Genomic DNA, 15423 nt, shown 5'->3' on the forward strand with positions numbered 1-15423 from the left:
GAACACCAGCAGACATTCCGTTTATTAGTTGTGGAGCATTATTTGCTGTTCCCGTGGATTATTTTTTTGTTGTGGTTGTTGTATTCCTCCTTCCGTCTGGAGATGAATGAAGGATGATTGAATTTACCTTCTATTACCTAGTTGCATCTTCGAAGAATTCGGTGCCATTAACAGTATAGAATAAAAATTAGTATTCTTTGTGTTACTGCTTTTAGGGGAAATTCATTAATCAAAATAATCCATCGTCTTCTGAAGCTACTGTATGTGCAGATACTGTGTTTCCAAAAAAAAGAAAGAAATTGTGAGGTTTCGATTTTTTTTTTTTTTTTTTTTTTTAGAAATATTTAATTCTAGCAGATTAATGTTTTAAGGAAGTTTATTAATTAAAATAGAATATTTCTGAAAATCAGATGGCGATCTATTTGTGAACTGTTTTCATAAAAAGAACTGTGCGTTTTTAACTTCGGTTTTAAAGTTGAGCCTCTATCTATTTCTTACTCACTAATTTAAAAAAAAAATTAGGCAAAGAAAAGTTTAATAATGTTAAAAATTTAACTCCTCGCCGTCTATTTATGATTTATTCTTCAAATTTTCTTTGTCACATAATAATCTATTGAGATTTTTAGAATTTGCTAAGTAGAATTAGAATTAAGATTTTAGATTTTTTTTTTTTTTTTTGATATTATTAACAGCATGTCAGAAATTAATCGCCAAAAAACTCGCCGAGGATGACATATTCAGTAAAAATGCCTAATTCACGTCAAAAGTTAATATTTCATAACTCTTGTATGCCAATACCATGCAAGGGGTTCTCTTTCATGACAAATTTATTAGAGATTGTGCGAGAAAGTTTTGTGGAGATTACTGAAACTGGTTTTATAAAATGTTGCATAATTTGCGATACAAACTAAACCATATTTTGATAATCAGGCTCGCTCACGTGCTCTGTTAAGAACAAGAGTGACCAATCTCTAAATCAAGGAGGTTATTGCTAATGGCCAAAGAGATTAATTTCTCTGATTTATCAATCATTTCTCCCTTACATCGTCAATGCTGTAATATAGATGAAGCTTTTAACTGCTGATACATTGGAAATTTCATTTAGGAAATGCAAAAAATTAAATTTAAATGAAAAAAAGGAAAATATCCCATACATATTAACTTTTCTGTTGAAACGCATTCGAAAATCTACACCTAATCCTTGTTTGCTTATACTGATGTCTTGTTTTGCCGCACCTTACAAGATTAACATTTCTGTAGCTGAACTAGCCATCTCTTTTGATGTCTGTTTGAATACAAATGACATCCGGCAGTCTTCCAGAAGTCGACGCCGTTGGCAGTCAATCATTCATTCCATTAGAAACACAAAGTATACCATAAATTCACTTTATGAAAAATTTTCTTGAATCTTGCTTGTGCTATAAGTTGATACTTTTGACATTTTAGAAAAACAACCTTTGTCTCGCAACCAATAGACCCCGTTCATTTGCAAGCGTTCTCTAGCCTCACCTGTGATTTTCTTTTCTTTTCTTTTTTTCACACCAGCCGCACCAATTCACTAAGAGATAGATAACTGACATGCTGTTTTTAAACCCCCTTGAAGCTAGTCGAGCCAAGTGGAATGAATATTTGGCATGCACACATTTAAAAAATAAACCCTTTCACTCTGCCGTGAAGAAACTGTTGGCCTTGATCTATCGCCTGGGAAGTTTTCTGGTGACCTTTCTGCATTTCGGAAGTAGCAACCGCTATTCTGAGACATGAAATATAATTGCCAGCCCCGATTGTTCCTATGAGATAAGTTAGGCTTTGTTCTTGTGACACCAGCGCTTATTACCTAATTTGTTTGATATTCTGCTGCCAGTCCATTTCTCTTGTACAGAGCTGTCTGCTTTTCACAGCTATTTTTGAAACGACCGTAGCTCTTTCAGTTAAGCCATTTGTAAATGTTCAAAATCGACTCTAAACAACAGCAGTTTCAAACGCTGTCGCAAAACAAGCTTATGTAACAAGTTCAGTAAAAATAATTCATTGTGTAACATAGTTTTTGAGTTGTTAGAAATTCCTTGAGTTATTTTATAACTTTAATTTATTCTTTTGATACTAAAAGCAATTTGAAAAGTCATGTTATTTTTTTTAATGAAATAAATTAGGATGTAGATAGTGTTATTCAAAAAAAAAATTACGTTTGCTAAAATCACCTCTCTGTTGATAGATGTTCGCACCAACATAGATCTTTTTCAAAACCTTAGTGACTGCGCCAAAGCCGTATGCCCTAAAAAAACTCCCTAGAAAATCGAACAAAGAATTTTTAAAAAGTTCAGTCATATGAAAAGCATTTCAAGCAAAAATTTTATGTCATTGTTTGATACTATATCAAAAATTAACATATTCTTCTAAAAATAATAGGTTTTAATAGTCGTTCTTTTTTCACATTTTATAAGTCGTTTGGACTTATTTTTTTTTATAATAACAACACTAAAATGTTCTTTAGAATCAGATATACTATTTTATTTTTAAAAAGCAAAGGTAAACTGTTGTAGAGATACTCATAGAACATAGAAATCCATATATAATATGATAATAATGGAAAGAAGGGGGGGAAAAAAGGGAGATTCCTTTAATTTGTGATATTTTATTGTCCAACAGCTTTTTAGAAAAGAAAATAGACCTGATATTGCAATCTATAAAAACTATATGTTGCTCTAAAATACTCAAACAATATTTCAGATTTATTTCAACTTGAATAAAATGTTTTCTTTCATTCGGACTTTCTAAGCTAACATTTCATAAATATTTCATATCAACATGATTTGCTTTTTATTGCACTTTCTGAAGTGATGAAAGTTATTCTAAAAAACTTCGATGGCAAGAAAATAAGTACTAAAGAAAATACACGATATAGCGTGTTTTTCTTATTAACTGTCAAATTTTAACAATACTGTGGTTTAATATATTTTTTAAATAAGCAATTCTTAATCTTCAATTTTTCAGTTAAGCGCTATCTAAGAATTGTTGACATTAATGTGTCGATAGCTCTGATTTGCTGATAAGGTGTATTTGGGTCTCTCATTAATATGGAATAATGAGCGAGTCGCTCATGAATATTTGAAAATGTAACGTTCGTTTTTGGAACCGAGTCAAAACCGCAGCGGCATTCTGGTAGAAATAATACGGTTCATAGCACATCTCCAAATACTGCACTTTAGCACGCGAAATTATAGGTTTAGTTTAAAAATACTGCACTGCTCGAAAACGAATTTGAACTTTTTTGTTGTTGTTGTTTAAGGGGGGGGGGGCGAAAGAAAGAGAACAGCCCATGAAATACTAGAGAGAAATGCACTGCTTCTTTCTTCCTTTCTTTTTTCTCTTTATTTTAGTCATAGTTTAGAAAGCCAGGCGTATACGAAGCTTATTTATAGCTAAAGAAAGAAAAGGAAACGAAAGAATGAAAAAACGAAAATAATTGGTAGGTAAGAGGAAAGGAAAATCTAGGTATCTAGTCGGTTAATATTCTCTTAAAGTAGTTATGCTCTTTTATTTTTTGTAATTATCAGATATAAATAGTTAATCTTGTAATATTTTTTTTTTCACTTATGTATTTACAATCTATTTTATTCTTTCTCAATCACTATGGTGATCATTTTATTACATTTCTTTAAGCGATTATTATGAAATATATAATTTGAATATAAACGCATGTTTAAACTTATTTTTCAAGCATTTGCGATTGTTTTTACTTTCTCTTTGCTCTTCATATAAGAAAGTATTAAAATGGTCAAAAAATTCATACAAAGTGCTGCAATCGTTAAAAATTTAGACTAATGAATCTCCACGTTTGAGACATCCTGAGTCTGAAAAGCACATTTTTTGAGTTATGTTTGTCTGTCTATCTGTAAATACGGTAATTCAAAAACTATATGAGCTAGTCATGTGAAATGTTGTGGGTTGTCTTTACATGAAAAGTAGATTTTTATCAAATTTTGAGCAAAAGTCTATTTACAGGAAGTCTGTGTAGCTGGCTGTTTAAATAAGATGAACACGACATCTACAAAACGCAAAGATCGAAATGGATAAAATTCAGTATATAGATTTGGCATTTCAAATACAAGCAAGATTTGGCATTTCAAGCACTCTCAATATTCAGATCCATTTAGAAGTTACCTGTGTATTGGTTTGTATTTTCACATGCATGTAAAAGCAACGATTCAAATGAAATTTAGTATGCGATGTTACTATAATTGTAGTTCTGCGTGAGATTATGGTTTTAATCGGTCAGAAAATGGCGCCCAGAATTTATACTGGGATTTCTTTATTGTACTACGAAGCACAAAACTCTCATGCGCGACACTACGGAAATATAGATATGAACACTCGTGAAGTTGACAGCCTTACTAAAGGTCCGCAGTTTTTTTTTTTTTTTTTTTTTTTTTTCCTTGCGGGGAATATTTTTACTTTTAATACCAATATAATACTTTTATGTATACTTTTATATCAACTTTTATGTATACTTTTATGTAACAGTATTATTCTATACTTTTATGTATGGAATAATACTTTAACGTGGGAATATCCGAGAATATTTCGTAAAAATCATTCTAGATGGTCTATTTATTTGTTTGTCATTCATTTGAGATGTTTCCTGCATTTTGTATTGAAGCACTATTCTTGGTCAGCTATTATTTTAAATTCTAACTATCATAGTTAATTGTGTTTTTATCCAAACACATTAATGGTTTAATAATTAAATTAATGTATGGCTTTTATTGTTCTACCATGTTGTCGCTCTGTTTGGGAACTTAAATTATGCTTTTATAATATAGTAAATTAATAACTTATCAATTCATTAATAAATGAAATAATTTTAAATAATAACCCATTCTTTTATGACATAAGCAGTGGATATTCTTAAGGTCAAAAGTTAAAAATGCCCCCCCCCCCATTTCTTAAATTCCTCCGATTTTTATTTCTCAAACCAAACCTCTTTGAAGCAGGAAACTTTAGGAAGAATGTCTGTCTTCAAGCGACCGACCTTCAGTTTTTACCTGTGAATGACTTCGTATTGTAAACAAAATAAAAGCGCGGTAGTGTAAAAGATTTGATTTTTCAGTCTTTGTAGAAGGCGGTCACGTGAATATTTTACTGGCGATTGTTATGGCATATTAGCTGACGTCCCGTATGTGCTGGCGTGATGCCGAAACAATGGGATTTCTTTGGAGTTAAATATGTCGCTTGTTTTATTCGAGTATATAGTGGATTGTGTTGGGAATGCTGTGTAGATGCACAAGAGAAAATTTCAAATATTTTTGATGTATTCCTGTTAAAGAAAAGTTTTGAAGATTTTTTTTTTTATCCCGTGGCATTTTATGCGTATAAAACTTTACGTTTTTCAGCTTTTTTGATGTACAGCGTGCCATAGTACCATATTTTTTTAATGTCGTAAATAAAACTTTAGACTGGTATAAAATCGCATAAAGTAAAAAGCCTTAGTTTTTGTTATTATTTTCAAGGACTTGATTTTTTTAAAAAGTCAGTATATTTCTTTGAAAATAATACAGAATATTTTTCACTGTTATATTTTTCTAGTTATCGTTTTAGTTACAGATTCATTGCTATTTCTTTAAAATGGAAAAAAATATTGATATATTATATTTGTATAGTTGATTTAATTATACTAATGTAAATACATTATTATATAAATATTATCAATATTTAAGAAATATTGATGAATCGAAATGTATTCTTAAAAAAATTTCAATAAATTTTTAATAAATTCACAAAGAAGTTTAACGCTATATTCCCGATTCTTTATCGTAAAATCATTTTCTGTTTTTCTTAGTATTTTGTTTTAAACTTCTTAATTTTAGTCTGCTTTCAGTTGCATATTTTTATTCGTTTCTTTTATCATTTATTGCATACTTTAAAGAAAACATTTACTAAAAGCTAATAATAATATAACTCCTTCATTTAAGCTGCTTTTATCCGTATTCTTCTACTCGATCTCTTTCATTATCATGTACTAACTTTCTAGAACTTCTTATTCGCTAAACGTATTACGCAATCCTCTTGTAAAAAAAAAATTAAAACTCATCTTACAAGCCCAAGATAACAACTGCAGCCATAAAACTACCGGAATATAAATTAGGGGATAATAATAGAGTCGTACTTCCAAGCGGCTTTAAATATCTCCTCTGCTTTTTGTATTGAGATCTCTTACCTGTATTATTTTTTAGAGAATATATATTAGAATACAACTTATTTGAGAGCGTGTTTGAGAGATATAACTATGTAAATAAATTCTCATTATATAAATTTCATAAAATATTCGACAAGTTTTCTGAAGAACTTTACATTTTTAATATATCGTTTGGTGTCTTTAATATCAAATGACTACAACTTTTAAATTCATAATGTGGTTTTAATGCTTTTGAGATTGTATATATTTCGCTTTTCACTCTCTTATACATTATTAAAATGTTTAGTTTCAAACTCTTACGATTTCTTGGTTTTCAGCATGTTTATTGGGTGTTTTTGAATTGGCTGTATAGTGTTGCTTTATAATGTTCTTTTCATTCGTTTCTTAAGGCTTTTATGCATCTGTTGTCATCTTGTAATGCACTCTGTAAATGGAATTATTACTTTCTTGTAAATGAAGTATAGAGAAAGTATTGTAATCAACAAAAATTGAACTCGGGATTTTGACAAGTCTCCACGATTTAGGCCTCCCTGAAAAACATTTTGGAAAATGTCTGTGTGTCTGTCTGTGATAAAGATAAAGTGCATTGAGCTAGACGGGTAAAATTTAGTATATAGTATTTACACCAAATTTGTAGATTTCTATCAAATTTTGAGCATTTCTATTCAGAGGAAGTGTCTGTTCGTCTGTTCGATTATGAGTTAATACGATAACTACAAACCGAAGAGAGCTAGACAGATAAGATTCGGTATACAGATTTAACTTTATATAGTGTAAACTCCTATCAAATTTTGAGCCAAATCCAACAAGGGTTGACCGCCTGTTGATGTGTGCTTTCAGAAACATGTAAATACAGTAACTCAAAAACACGATAATTTAGATTTATCAAATTTGATGTGTGATTTTGTGGCTATAAGTGTAGCCTTGTGTCAAATTTTTAATTCAGTGGGTTAAGAAAAATGTTTCTAAAACACAAATTCGGTTTTTGGATATTACTAACGCATGCCAGGGATTAAAAGCCAAAAAACTCGCCAAGGATGACACGATAGATCCAATAAAAATGCTAAATTCAGGCCAAAGGTTAATATTTCCTGTTATACACCAGTGCCATGCAAGACATTCTTTGGCATAATACCTTTATTAGAGTGTGTGCGGGAAAGTTTCTGCAAGACCACTCCCATTGGTTAATAAATAGATAAATCTGTTTGGGCCCATTTTCTAATGCGGGAAAGGGCATGATATATAAATATATTTCTTTTTCCGCTCCTTGTTTCTTTATTGGGGGCTTTCCCTGATCCTTCTTTGCTTTCCTTTCGATGACGGTGCATTTTGTAGTAGAGTCTAAATTTAAACGCTGCATAACTGCCGCCCGCTCACAAAACAGGCATTGCAGGTTGTGGAACAAAAATAACTTCTCAGATAATGCCCTGGCGCGATGCGAAGGGAGAGGAATATTTAAAAAGAAGGGAACCCGCACTGATCTATCTCTTCTGGATTAAGTGGTTGAAAGGACCGGAATTTAATCTACTGATGAAGCTGGTAAACAACTTCGCATGTGGAACTGCTATTTCATAACGAATCGTTGGAAGAGTTGCTGAAATGTGTCGAGTGATTTATTTCGTTGCCGATAAGCAATCGGGAAAACGTTGAAATTATGTTGCAAATAACTTCCATTTTATTATTCTTCTGTGATTGCTGCTTTGAACGAAAAAAATGGAATGAAAAATCTTTTATCATTGTTATATAAGACCATATTTCTTCATTTGCAAGTATAAATAATTCATGGTTTTCTGCAGGTTGATTAAACTTAGCAAATCAACTTCTGCCTAGCACTTAGTGACGTGTAAAATATCTCCTCATACCCTTACTCCTGTAATCATTAGGACGAACGCAATATATTTCCCCCCGTGTTTATTCCTTATTCCCGCCTGATTAAAATAAGAGAATAAAATAAAGATATACGGGGGAAAAAATCTGAGATTGAGAAGTAATAAAATTTATATAAAATGACACTAATTGCACACAAAACGTGAAAGTCTTAATGAAATTTTTTCTAAAAAATATATAAATTTAAAAGTTAGAATAAAGGCACGTTTTTTATAATTAGAAAGAAGAAACAAAATAAAATTTATATTAACAATAACACTTAAACGGAATTGAAAAAATAAAAAAGCAATAATAATTATTATTCACATATATATACACAAAAAAACAAAGAAAAACTACCTAATATATAACATGATTATATTGTTTCAAAATGAATTCATACATGGAATTATAAAACCCAAATGACTTTGGAAAACCTGGGGGATTCAATTTAAAATTATATTATTATTTATAATTTTTTCAATTATGCAAAAAAAAAAAAAATCATAGGATCATCTGTGTGCGATTTGAATTTTATTTCTATTTTTTCAGTTCTGAAACAACATTATTCGTATAATTTCTCTGTAAATTAAAATTCTGTAAAATAATAATAGAACATCTTGTAAAAAACTTCTGCTCCAAACTATTTTTTACTTTTTTTTTTTTTTTTTTTTTTTTTGAGCTATGAAAGCAAAAGAAGAGATTCCTTCAACAAAAGTAGAAGATGTGTTTAGAATTTAGAATAAAAGATGAACGTAAAATATTTCGCAGTAATCATATTGAGTTATAATTTAAGTAAATAAGAGTTACTACTGTCTATTCTGCTTTAGACCCTAAAACAAATAATTTCGTATTTATTGATGCATTATCGTAACTATTATAGTATATATATTTTTTAAATTCTAATTCTTTATGATGAAACTGATAGTCACTGCAAAAGAAAATGTAATGCATTATCAGGCTTCCAAGTTTCACTTTAACTATTTCTCATTTTAAGAGCAAGGGTTTTTTTTTTCCCCTCCTTTATTATTATTACCATTTTTGGGAAGTGATAGTGGCAACGAAAATAAAAAAAAAATTAAAATCTTATTTCCTTATGCTGAATTTAACTGTGTGCTACTGTTGCCACAGGTGACTGTAACCCGAAGGTCAAGTTTTTTCGAAATATTATCGCGAAGTTACGTAAGATTCTGTGGTTCTTCATCAGTTATTGTGGCCAGTTACGGGCCGTTGCATTTTAGTTGTATCTCTGGGCAATTCATCTGAATAGTGTGGATTTTTACTGTCACAATTATTTTTACTTTTTAAATGTTGTAATTTAAAAGAAAAATTCTTGCTCTCTGTTAAGAGATTAAGATTTGTACTTCATTTTGGTATGATTACAAAATATTTTATATTTTTTTCATAACGTTTGCTTTTATAACTATTTAATATTTTTTGTTTCTTCTTGTAGTATTGATAAAGATATCAAGTTTTGCTTGTAGCTTAAGTTACAATTCTGTATAATAAATTTAAAAGACTCAAATATATTCTGGGGAGGCATCTTAATCTAAATGCAAAATAAGAAAGGAAATTTTGGTGATATTCTTCTTTGAAAGTAATTTGTTACTTGGAAACGAGTCTGTTTCTTGTTCATGTTTGTTAATTTGTTTTCATAATAATTTTCAAATAATTAAAATCACAGTACAAGACTTGATTGTTTCTTTTACTATTTTAAAATAATAATTAAAAAATATAATAGTACCAGAATTGTTCTTTTAATGCGTATTGCGGTGTTTGTGATTGTTGTTCCTAGCCATTTTATAAAAATCTTTATTATTATTATTCTATTGTGTTAAATGACGTGTTTCTTTCTTTCACAGTATTTGCTAAAGGACAAGTCGAAACTACCTATTATCGTTTTCTTGCAAAAAATGGGGGCCATGCGTGGCTGCTGACTCAAGCAACTCTGATCTATGAAAACGGTTGCACCAAACCAGAATGTGTAGTTTGTCTTAATTACGTACTAAGGTAAGTTTCTCGTATCTTTATTTATGGTTTCCTCTCTTACAATGTTTCACTTTCTTTAGCGTTTTCCATCTATGTATAAAAAAATTATTTCAAATTCAGTTTTGTGCATACAGATTTTATATGCTATTTTGTTTGACATCCTAAAAATACTTTTGGCTTCATTAAATTTCTGTTATAAAATTTTAATCGAAAATTAGATGAGTAGGTTGATCGAAACCGTTAACTTTTATTTAAAAGTGCCTGTTGAATTTGTCGTCGGTATAATAACCCTGTTCATAGTATTATTTACCTTATTTGCAATCTTGATTTGACCAATTTCGGTGATTTGGCGATGTAAAGGAGCATATTAAATTAATTTCAACTAATGTTTTTTCTCCTAGCAAATCAAAATGTGTATTTCTTTTGAACTGATGCCCCTTCCACTTGTAAATATGAAAATCTGAAGAATGATATCTTAAATCAAATTTTAATGCAATACTTTTATGTGTGATTATAGTTCTTTTGCATGATTATTATAGTTTTTAATGCTTTACTGAATATTTTGAAATATTATAAATGAGTGAGATAAATCATTATTTATGATTATGCAATATATATTCTATTACATTTTGTGAGCTCTCTAAATAGAATGTCTTTTTTTCTTGCTGAGTATGTCATTTGAATTCCATTTTTGTTTCTACAAATATATATAATCATAAAGATTTGATAAAGAAGAAAGAGCACAGCCTGTTGCACACTATTGTGCTATATTATATAATATTGATCAATGTCACACAATATTGTACAGTATTTGTGCGCTACTAGGGAAGTGACTGTAGAATTTAAGTGCTTAGTAATAAATATTTTCAATTGTTCTGACACAAATATTAATTTATTTTTCCTTACAAATTATTATTTGCTTTATTAAGGTCTCTTTATTCAAGAGAAACTATAAATTTCTTGCTTTGTGAGTGAATAAATTTTATGAAAAAAATGTTAATCAACATGTGGTCAAAATTTTTAACACAGAGGATGCAAGCATTTCTTGAAGTCTTAATTCCCCCCCCCCCTTCTCTTTTTCAGCAAAATTGAGAACCAGGATGACATCGTGAGTGAGGAGCAAGAAGTTGCTGCAAAAGTTTCTTGCTCGGAAGAGACTAAACCAGGTGCTGTTTCCCTCTCCACCACCTGTGCCATCTTCACCCCCAAAGAACCAGTTATGAGCAAAGATTTTCTCAATTTTCCTGATACAGGTGACTGGCCTTCTTCATGCTTTACAAATTTGCATTGTCTAATCTGAAATCTTACATTTTAATTATTTTGTTATTTAGTAAGCAGTTTTCCCCTGGTTTGTAAATTCAAAAAGAAAAACACTTTTTGAGAAATTGGCTGAGGCCCTTTGATTTCCAATTTTTCTGTATTTTCATTTTGTTCCTATAATTTATTTTCTATTTTATATTTAATGTTTTTAATCCATATGCTTGAAATAATATATATATTCATTTCATATTAAGCTTGTTATGGTTAAAATACAGACCATTACATCATTCAGACATAGTTTATTTTTTATGTGACATTTCCAATTTGTTTGCATATTTTTAATTATTTTTTATGAAATGTTTTTTATTTATGCTAATTAGTGGTTTCTGTAATGAAATTTCCAATGTCTAGAAATATTATCTGCTTTGGCAATTTCTACATTTTTCTTTTAAAAATAATTACTATATTTGGAAAAACTGAATAAAGATATTGTTCTTAAAGGTATATTTGCAAACTATTTTTTAATCACTACCTGCAGACATTTAATTTGAAAACTGGAATCTCATATCTAACATTTCTTTTCAGACATTCTCTTATTTCAAGAGCCCCTCAAAGATTCCAAGCTGCAGCTGGAACTTGGTCTATTTCCAGATGACCCGTGCAGCATAGAGAGTGGCATTTGCGATGACCCCTTTTCATACAGGGATGACTCCTTGTCATCTCCCAGCTACTGTGGAACACCAGAGTCCTCACTTCATCTGGTAATTTTTGTTCTTTATTGTTTTCCATTTGTATCCCAATGTTTTTTATAATGATAATTTAAAAAAAAAAGACTCACAAAAGTTCATTCAATTAAAATCATATCATAAAACATGGCATGGCGATTCTCTGTGGGAAACTAATAGGAATGGTCTCCCAAAACATTGTTGTGTATTTCCTAATAAACGACCCATAAATATTCTGACCAAGGCCATAAAACCACAAATACTCAGGTTTTTATTTTCAGAATTATGATTCATACTGTGGTATAGAAAATTGAGTATGTCCTTATGTCAATTAATTTGGCAATTAATTAATCAACATTTGACAAGAATGACAATTTTAGTAAAAGGATCACATTCTGAATTTCATTTATCTGAGTTGCTACATTTTTAGAATGTGAAAATACAGACTGATAGATAATCAACATATTAGATTCAAAATTTGATACAGACCTAGAATTTTGATTCTAAAACTGTGTACTAAATTTAATTTACTTTGTTCTTTGTATTTTGTAATTATCATATACAGTTTCATTTGGTCTTGCAAACTTTTTTGCTTATGGAACTTGATAAATATCTATAAATTTGATATAGAAAACTTCTGACCGAATTTCATCCATCTAGCAGAAAGCGTTTTAAGTTACCATGGACAAACAATAAGATCTAAGATCTCATCATAGATAAATATAATTTAAAAAATATGTTTTTCGACTGAGGGAGGTCTAAAACATGGAAGTTATTCAAAATCTCGAGGTCCAATTTCTTGATAATTACAGTATTTTCTCTTTTCTTTATTCTGCTCTACTCTTGCTTATTTTATACTTTATAAATGAGAAAGTAAAAATGTCCTTTACAGAAATTATAACATCTGAAATGTGTGTTTTTTTATCAATTAAATAATTTAGACTTACATTTTTAAAAAATTAATCCTTAACTCTGTATTTAATATCAAAAGGAATTGTATATAAATTAATACTCATAACATATATTAATATTATAATAACATTGGGATAGAACGCTCTAGAAATTATATGTATATATATTTATGAGGGAAAAAATAAAATTTTCTAAATTATCTTATTTGCTTATCATATAGAAATCAAACCTGGAGAAATATCAGAAAACACAGAAATATAGTAATTAATAAATCTTAATGTTTCTCTCCTTTCTTAGATTATTAATTATTTTCAATTATAAGTTAATTTTAATTATAATCATCATATAAAGTATCACTATACACAAACAATATTCTCATTTTCATTTCATCTTTCAGCGTGGCAGCAATAGTACCTCTCCCAACACACCTGATTCTGGCAGTCTGTCAGACATACCGAGCTTAGATCCCATTGATGAATTTTCCAATTTGGACCTCAAGTTCACCATGCCTCCCTCCGACAAAGATTCAGATTGCTATGAGGTGAAGAATATTTTATTCTCTCTTCACACTCCAATCTTATTAAAAAATATTTCTAAATATTTGAGGGAGGGGGTTATGAAGCTTAATAGCTCTGTAAAGCAAGCAGTGTTTCAAAACGATAGAGCCGTTATAATTCAGATCTTTATTCATTTATATAAATGACATATAAATTTGTAATTCACTCTTTTTTTATTTTCATTCTATGCATTTTATTATTTCAATCACAAAATAATTACCAATTCTTTCATTGCAATTGTCCAGATTCCTTATCCTTTCTTAGATATCAAAAATTATATCAAATACATCATCTAAATCTACTGTTCATTAAAAAAGGATTTTGTATTATTTCTTTTATATAACATGTATATAGTTAAGGATAAACTGACATTTGGGCATTTCTTTCAGGAGGATTTAGACTTCAGGGCTCCATTCATTCCCATGCAAATGGATGATGACTTTCCTCTGATCAGCCCTTCCAGCTCTGTTATGTGGGGACCCCAGGAACCTCTGTCCAAAAAACCCTCTCAGGACAGGTATAGATCATCTTTTTATGCAAATCAAAATGATTCATTTATGAGTTATATAATTTCTAATACATTCTAGGCATATAAATTATAAGTGCATTTTTATTCAGTATTCGTTTCAATAAAAATAAGATATATCATTTTTAACATGTAATGAAATTCTGGAAATCTGGATTTTTGATTAATATATTTTTACCAGATAGTGGTGATGAAATCTCCAATGTTCTTTTAGTTGCATTTCCATCATTTGAGACCATTCTTATATTAATTTGTTTTCAGCCATCCAAAGGTGATTTCTTACTTGGTCTTCTTTTTTTCCTGATGAAGAGAATTCTCTCATTTTTCAACAGGGACCGAATTATATGCATTCGAAATTGTAATTAGGTCATAACATTTTCGTCTTCATTCTTAACAGCTTTGCTTGTTGCTTTGCCACCATTTTATAGTATATCCAGCAATCGACAACTACTGAATCTACAAAATGCGTGAATGCTCGCGTTGGACCTTTTTTGTCCTTAGTACACACCGGGGAAATGCAAAATAATATTCGATACCTCCGATATGCATGTTATATGTTTTTACAATAGCAGATTATTTTACATTAGCCTTTTGGTTCAGTTATTTTGACCATCTTTTGCCTGTTCCAATTGGCTCCTTACCTATACATGTCTTTAATAGAGTCACGGATTTATTATTTTTCTACTTGACAAAGCCACATTTTACTATCGTCTGTGACCATTCATCCCATTCTCCTCTTTCAAACATTTGTCAGGTTTCATTATTTTCGGCACATGAGAAATTCTATTGCTTCCCCTAAAATCACTTTGTTCTAAAAGTTCAATAATCTTCTTTTAAGTTAAAGCCACTTGATGTGAAGAAAAAATTATAATTATATAGGTTATAAAATTTCGTGTACTCTATACATGATGTCGGATTGAAATGTTAATTACTGACTACAAGACAGCTCTAAAATTAATTTTCTTACTAAAATTTAAAAAATTAATATTTTTAAATTTATGTCATATTTTATTAAAGAACATAAGAATTATTTATTATAAAAATGATATACAATATATTCAAGGAGAAGAAATGACAATTTGAAAACAAGCGCGCAAAACATAAACATCACGATGGAATGCAAGCAATCAGGAAATGAGCGCGAAAACGCCTGAGGTGCACATATGTGTACCGTAGTTAAATTTGTATTTTTACCGATTCTACTACAAATAACAAGATGTACTCTGGTAATGACTTTAACCAGACACTTAGTATTTTATTTAAAAAATATACAAGAGTTTATTTTAATAATAAATATTGAAAAATGTACTTATACTTGCTGTGTTTTCCGTTACGCCATTTTCTTTATGTCTCTAATTAATAGCGAGAAATATGAAAAAAATAATGAACTGT

At 29.8% G+C, this 15423-nt stretch overlaps 1 protein-coding gene across 2 annotated transcripts in view; it reads left to right on the forward strand.

Annotated features, from left to right (window-relative positions):
- The window catches only part of LOC129973063 (hypoxia-inducible factor 1-alpha-like), a 262208-nt gene that overhangs the window by 238991 nt on the left and 7794 nt on the right, over window positions 1–15423 (forward strand). Inside the window, exons 7-11 of one of the 2 annotated variants that reach the window (XM_056087424.1) lie at window positions 9925–10072; window positions 11135–11304; window positions 11897–12072; window positions 13346–13489; window positions 13895–14022. In XM_056087424.1, the coding sequence (XP_055943399.1) occupies window positions 9925–10072; window positions 11135–11304; window positions 11897–12072; window positions 13346–13489; window positions 13895–14022 (766 nt within the window). The remainder of the gene's footprint in view (window positions 1–9924; window positions 10073–11134; window positions 11305–11896; window positions 12073–13345; window positions 13490–13894; window positions 14023–15423) is intronic. The other variant, XM_056087425.1, reaches the window with a different exon arrangement.

Source organism: Argiope bruennichi, chromosome 6 (assembly GCF_947563725.1).
Source record: "Argiope bruennichi chromosome 6, qqArgBrue1.1, whole genome shotgun sequence".
Lineage (NCBI taxonomy): Eukaryota > Metazoa > Arthropoda > Arachnida > Araneae > Araneidae > Argiope > Argiope bruennichi.